The following is a 7,357-nucleotide window of genomic DNA, read 5'->3' as shown; positions in this document are numbered from 1 at the left end:
CACGTGTGACCTGGGACAGTCCTAACACTGCGGGACACACCCCCCGGGTCTGGAGCAGGCGTCCAGCTGGAGACCCCCTTTTGACTGTTTCTTACAGGAGAGGAAGTATAGGTGCTGAGAGTTTGGTGCATCAGAGCTGCGAAAAGGCCGGGGGCCCCAGGGGGATTCCAGTGGTTGGCAGCACGGACTCTATACGGATGAGATGGCAGCAAGAGATGGGAAAGAAGCAATAAAACTGATGGCCCTGGCATGGAGGAGCCTTCCAGAAACTACATCCCGAGAGGGCGAGGGTGGTGGGAGATGGTCCGTCTCCCACAGCTGGGCCCTCTTCTCTGAGACCACTCATGGCTCCCACATGTCCACATTCACTCCTGGACCCTCTCACCGAGCATGCATCGGCCTTGAGGGACCTGTGTGGCGGCCAGAGACCCCTCCTCACCTCTCCTGTCCTCTAGGAACTCAGGGAATTGGGTGTCAAGGAAGCGCACTCTCCCACCTTGCTTTGCTGACAACCAACAGGTGAGATTCTACATCTGGGAGGAAGGCAAATACAGGCAGACCTAGATGCTCCATCTACTCCATCATCCCTAAAATCCGGTCTTCCTGCCTCTCTTGATGTCCACCTGGATAAGGCCCCCTCTCTGCTCTCTGAGAGTCCCAGTTCCAGTTCCCATCCATCCCAGATCCCACTGACTCAGTTTCCCGACTGCAAGGCCCTGTCCCCACTTCTCCCATTTGCATCCTGGGTCCATCTGATCTCCCTGCCTCTGGGGGATGGTATGCTTTAGGATGAGATCCTGGCTGCCGCATGCTTTTGAGCTCCTGGGGAGATGCATGGAGTTGGGAATATCATTTAGCGGTTTCCTTGGCTCCAGCTTACTTTCCCAAGAACCCCAGTTTTATTGCTGGGAGAGTATTCATCGTTTTTCACAGTCATTGGATCAGTGTCCTCCAGAGTTTGAAAAGGAGAGAAGCTCTTGGGCCTGAGGCTGTCCTGGCCTCCTGTGAAGAGAGTTTGGGGAGGAGGTGGTTCTCAGCCCCACCCCACCCCTACTCCAGAACAAGGGCCAAGAGATTTTGAAATAAATCGTCAAAACCTACAAAGCAAGTTGAGGACAGGCAGGTCTGCCTCTTCTCAGACCCTCCCTCGCATCTCCTGACTTGATTGATAAAACTCTCAAGTTGCTTTTGACTTCTCAAATTTGGGAAACCGTCTGAGCCACTTGGCCCTGATGGGCACCAAGGCACCTGAGAATCTTTCTAGATTAAGAAAAAAATTGTTTTGTAGTTCTGGAGAGGAGGATAAGTCTCCCCTCATCGTTGCTGAACCCAAGGGAAACCAGCTGGGTGAAAACAAATGCTGATGAAAGAATTATTTTTTGTTTTTGTTTTTGTTTTTAATTTTTTTTTTCCAAGAGAGCACCGCAGGAAACAAAATTTGCAAAGAATTGACTTACAAACAGGTTGTCGCCTTCCACCCTTCGCCTTCAAAAGGTTTCAGCCACATGCCTGGGAACATTAAACACACGATTGCTCAACATTACTTGTTGACACATTCGGAGCCTCACCAAATTGAGCTGATCATCGAAAGGCAAGGCAGTCAGAAAGCATGCAATGCTCCCAGCCTAGGGGAGTAATCAATCTCTCAGCGGGTCTCAAGGGGTCAGTTTGAGTTCCCAAAGGTCCATTCGAGTGGCACCTGGCCTAAGCCCTTTCTCCTGGAGCTGAGTGACCTCAGGCGATCAGAACCAAAGATGTTTCGGTGCATCTAGAACCCCAAGGTCTCAAGGACTTGAGAAACTAAAATATGAGGGTGGGTGGAAGTGTCTTAAAAATTGTTTTTCTCCTGGAAAAAAAAAAAAAAGTCAATGGAAAAAAAAAATCCAATGGTAGGGGAAAGGTGGGAGGAAGGATAAATTATCTGCAATTTCCAAATAGATTCGCTAGCTGAGAGGGAATGGGGCATGTTGGCATTCATTACCTTTCCTGAGAAGGCTGTTTTCACTAGAGCCATTGGGCGGGGGAAAGAAAGATAAATATGAGAGACGGCAGTTTAGTGATCAATTGGACCATTCCTATCCTTTATCAAGCCAACTGGAGTTAAAAATATGGAGTGAGAGTTGTTGAGATGCTATCTTCAAATAATAAACATGTGACACATCCAGTCTTTGGTTAGCTCTTCACCCCTCTGCTTATCTTTAGAATGAGAGGGGAAAGATGGTCAGGAAATGAAAAACCCAGTCCCAGAACACCTGCACCTGTTCATGCTTGCTTTATGGGCAGCAGGGTGGTCACCTCTCATCCAGACGAGAAAAATTCAAATCATGAGAGCCAGACATGCTTCCTAAACATAAGAGAACATTGGGGTTCCCCTGATGTCTATGGGGAGGTCCCCCACCTTGGGCCACAAAGGCAAATGATTTTTCTAAATCAAGCCCATACCCCAGGGCTTAGAGACTGATGGTTTCCTCTGTCCCGCCCCCGGCATTTGGTTTCCAAGCAAATCCATGTTTTCGGACTCTCGAAAAACTATTTTTAAATGGCCATAACCTTCTTAAGAAAGCTCACAGGGATATAAAAAATTAAGCTGTAGCGAGCTGACGAGGAGCAGCCCTGGCATTTTATCTGGCTTCCAGGGCTCTCTTCCCAGCATCTTTTGTCTGCTTTGGCTCCTAAGACATAAACAATCGGGCCTTGTAGCCAAGCCCTCTCCAAAGACCAGAAATCAAAGCAGATTAAACAGCCTGCTGCTGGTTCCCGCCCAGCCTGCGCCCCATTCCCCCACCCCCACCCCCGGCCTCTCCCTCTCAACCCCCCGCCCATCCACCTGCTTCAGGAAACCAGATGGGATGCCCACTGAGACAGGGAACAGTGGGCCTTAGGGGGAGGGGGCCCTGCCATGCTCATCTCGATGTAGGCGCGATATTCCACAGCAGCTCAGCATGGCGCTGGGGGTTCCACTCCATTACCCTCCCTCCCGCCTCCTGCTGATGGGGGAGGGCAGCTGGGCTCCTAACAGAATGACGACAGGACCCCAATCCACGGAGAAGTAGGATCCAGATTCCCTCGGGGGGAGCGGGGACAGCTGCCAAGTGAGTTTCTGTAGCCTTTAGAAATACCCCAGCCTGACTCGGGCTTTCAGGAATTGCCTGGAAAGTTGTGTGCTTGACTTCTTTCTCCTTTGCTCTCCCACACCTACCCGTCTGCTCACAAACAAACCGGTCCATTCTTTAGGGGCTGGCCAAAGGACAGTTGGCCAGAGTCCCAGACAGCTCTTGACCCAGACTACAAGTTGACCACTGGCACCCAAATGGTGCCTTTCTCTAGAACACCACGGGGCAGCAGCCTCCAGACCAGGGCTGGGACTGGCCTCACCAAAACCAGGAGAGGGATGGTCGGCAGGCAACAGAAGAGAGGCATGAAATTCCACAAAGCTGGACCCCTGGGATCCAGGCATCCCAGTAGCAAACCCACCAGGCTGAAGATATGCACTCGCCCTTGTGAACACACCTGCCCACTGAACACAGCATAGAGTGGTTCCCAGGGAACCTGTGGACGAGGCTCCTCAACACCAGGACTACTAAAAAGGTTAGTGCACACAGAGTGGCTAAGACTTTGACCCATGCATGTGATTCCAGGCAGACCAAGGCCCGGAAACAAGACCAAGAAAGGCAGGAACCCTGAGCACAGAGCATCTGCTTCTATGAGAGGGTCCACGAATGGCAACCCTCTCTGGGGCAAAAGTCACTTCCAAGGCAAAGCCTGAGATGGCCAGGTGTGGTCTACCCATACAATGAAATAGAATTAAGCCATGGGAACAAAGCACTGACAGATACCACAACTGTAGATGAGCCTGAAGATGCTGCTAGGTGAAAGAAGTCAAACAGAAAAGGACAGGCTATACGATGCCATTTCCATAAAATATCCAGAATAGGCAAATCCAGAGACAGAAAACAGACCAGTGACTGCCAGAGGCTGGGGACGGGGGAGTGGGGAGTGACGGCTACTGAGGACGGGGTTTCTTCTTAGGGTGATGAAAACCCCTTTGCATTAGAAGTGATGGCTGTGAACATCGGCACATGCTAAACGCCAGTGAATTGTGCACTTTGTGTGTGTGGATTACATCTCAATTTAAAGGGAGAAGAAACACTCGAATAACTGTTAAGAACGAAGAAGTAGGCCTTTTGTGTCCTGGCTTCCCACTCTCAGACCTGTCTCAAATGCCCGGGGACACTGGGTCTGTTTCCTGCATGGAAGGGACAGGGATTTTCAGAGGAAATTTGTGGAATGGGAACAGAGTGGAGGACCCAGGTCAGGTGTCTGAGGCTTGGACTCTGCTCCTGGGGTGTGAGGTAGGGGAGACTTTGTGTCAAGAAGACAAGGGCCCCACCCCCCCAACAGCAGCAAGCAGACACTGAGACGGAGCTCAGGGACAGTCCCCCAGTGGACTCACAGATCGACACTGGCTTCCTCAGGGTCCCCCCATGGTCAAGATCTGAGCTGCTTCCCAAGATCCTAACCCCACTCCAAACTACCAGCACAACCATCAACCACCAACCCCCACCCCCACCCCACTCCCTCACATCCCTTTATACACATGAGAAGAAGGAAGAGCCAGAGTTCCTGACATCTTACAGTGCTTTCTCAAGAGATACTTCCTCTTCGACAAGGGGGTTTTGGGTGCCACGGGTCTGGAGGTGAACAGAAACACCTGGGGCTCTGAGTGGAGGCTCTCGTGGGCACCCCCTGCCCCAGAGAACTAGGACCAAGACCTGGCTTGAGGCAGGGAACTCAGGAGGGACAAGGAGCCAGGAAGGACTTTGGAAGGACCGCCCCGTGTGCCCTGAGGACGAGGCAGAGCTCAGGGGCTGGCACGGTCATAAGAAAAGGAAGCCGCCTCACCCGCGTTCTGTCCTCGATCTCGTAGATCCGCAGCTGCATGGGCACGTTGAAGCTGTGCAGGATGTTCCCGCCGAACACCAGAGAGTCTACGGGAGTGTAGACTGCATGGATCCAGCCTGGGGTGGGGAAGGGCACGGAAAGAAAGGGTCAGCAGCTGGCCCTGTGGTAATGCCCCATTAGGCCCGCACGTAGGATTGAGTGGAAGGCCTGGGTGAGCACCCGAGGATGTTCAGGCTGTGTGATGCAGATAGCTGAGCTCCTAGCTGTCCTGGAGGACCCAGACCTGAAGCCCCACTGGATCACTGCAAGCCAAGACCCCTGGCTAGCTCAAGTCCAGCCAGGGGGGCAGCTGCAGACCAGACCCTTGTCCTGAAGACCTGAGTGACAAAGTGTTATGAAAAACCCGACTGTAGACGCCAACAGAGACAGGCTGTCCCCTGCTGCTGCCAGTCAGGGAGCTGGAAACCCCTCACTCAGACTACTCATATGGCCTGAAGCCTCTTCCGCATCATTCCAGAGATGCCTCATCTCAGGAGGGGTCAAGGATTACTCAGGGATGGCTCGAGGCCATAGCTAAGGCTCCTGACATCTTGACAGAGCTGCAGGACCCAGAGGCCCTCCTCTGCCTGAGGCCACCTCCTGCCATCAAAATCACCCACGGCCCATTTCCAGGTGGTCTCTTGCACCCCCCATATCAGCTCTGAGTCTGCTGTGCCCTGCAGCTGCTGACAAGTCTCTCTTGTCTGACTGCAGCTTCTGAACAGCTTGGAGCAGGGCTTTTTCATCTCCCTGAGCTCCCAGCCCAGAAGCTGGCACTACAGTTATGAGAAGGATCCCTCTGGGCCAGGCCCTGGTCTGAAGGCATTCCAGGCCTCATCTCATCTAATTCTCAGAAGATCGCTACAAGGTACATGCAACATTCATCCCCAAATCACAGATGAGAAGACTGAGGCAGAGCAAAGTGAAATCAGTTGTAAGGATTGGAACCCAAGGAATCAGCCCCTGCTCTTGGCCCATGACGTGATGGCTAGAGACAAAGCAAGCCGCCTAATTCCTCCAGTGAGTAACTAACCCATCTCAGACTGTGTTCTCAGAGCTCAGCAGACCTCCCTGTGGCACCCAGCTACCACACTGGACAGCGCAGAGCTGGGGGAGAGGGGGTGTTATATCCCACTCTCATTAACAGATACTGAAGCTGAGGCTAAGACAAGGTAAGTCACTTGCTGAATGACGTCACAGCTGGTGAGTGAAAGCATCTCGGTTTTTTAGACACTGCATCAGGGGCTTAGCACAGGCCCCGGGAGTCCCGGGAGACAGGCCGGCAAAACACAGGAGCGGAGGCAAAGAGAGAAACAAACAAGACAGAGGCAAAAAGACAAGGACAGGGGACTCCCAGTGAAAGACAGAGGATCAGCAGGGGGGAAAGGGGACACACGGGTGACCTGAGATCCTGAGCCTTCCACCCACAACCTGGAGCCTAACTCATTTGCTCAGAGGAAAATTACAGAGGCCTCCCCGCCAATCCCTGAGTGGGAGCAGATCCAGCCTGCTTCCTCGGCAAGCTGAACCCGCCAGCCCGGAGTCGGGGTCAGCGGCGGGTGGCCACGGCTGCCGGGAGCAGCGCTACCACCTGGGAAGAGAGCCGGAGGCTGCAAGGCCACTGCTGGCATCTGTGTCGACGCTCTGGGCGGCTGGCCCTCCCCTGCTGGGGACAATAGGTGGGACAGGCCTGGTGGCGCGCAGGGCGGGGAGGGCAGGGGAACTCACCAGCTAACGGCATGGGGGCGAAGGCTTTATGTAACCCCGATCTGCTGTTACCTCCTGCATCTCTGGCAGCATCTGTGCCAGCCAGGTGTGCCCTTGTGGCGTGTCCTGGGCTCCCTCCCTGCCCCTCCCCTGCTCCTTGCGGCCTCCAAAGCCACGGTTCCCACATTTGCTTCAGCCTCTCCACCTCAGCGGATTGTCTCAACTGTACATTTTTTTGTTTCTACCAAGCAGAGCCACGCTATCTATTACGATTGCGGTTACCACCATCAGCATTATTTAAGCAACACTTCCCAAGGCTGGGACCTAGGACAGCGGGACTCAGGCAGATGCTCATGGTGCGGTGAAGCCCAAATGGGACGAGGATTCCTGGGTCCCATTCCTATGCTGCAGCTCCACCCTACGAAAGCTCATGCCCGGAGATGGAGATGGTCTCCAGGGCTGATCCACCATGTGGCCTGGGGCACCTGACTGTCCCCACTCCGGCCTCCACGTGCCTGTGTGAAATGAGGAAGATCACTGCTTCCCTTGTGAGTAAGAACTCAAACCATGTAAGCAACTACCACTGATATTCGCTGCAGTCTTGGCCATCACGAGGGCTTCAGAAAGAACAGCGGCCACGTGAATCTGCGTTCATCAGCCCTGGACTCTCCCTTCTGGAAAGGCAGACACACCTGCCTTACAGTTATCC

At 53.4% G+C, this 7,357-nt stretch overlaps 1 protein-coding gene across 2 annotated transcripts in view; it reads right to left on the bottom strand.

Moving 5' to 3' along the window:
* Positions 1-7,357, bottom strand: part of KDM2B (lysine (K)-specific demethylase 2B) — a 119,183-nt gene that overhangs the window by 66,194 nt on the left and 45,632 nt on the right. For both annotated transcript variants that reach the window (XM_010841340.1, XM_010841341.1), the window contains exon 9: positions 4,903-5,018. In XM_010841340.1, the coding sequence (XP_010839642.1) occupies positions 4,903-5,018 (116 nt within the window). The remainder of the gene's footprint in view (positions 1-4,902; positions 5,019-7,357) is intronic.

Source organism: Bison bison, unplaced genomic scaffold (assembly GCF_000754665.1).
Source record: "Bison bison bison isolate TAMUID 2011002044 unplaced genomic scaffold, Bison_UMD1.0 scf7180017864160, whole genome shotgun sequence".
Classification (NCBI taxonomy): domain Eukaryota; kingdom Metazoa; phylum Chordata; class Mammalia; order Artiodactyla; family Bovidae; genus Bison; species Bison bison.
The sequence above is the reverse complement of the archived record's forward strand: the minus strand, read 5'-3'. Positions and strand labels throughout refer to the sequence as shown.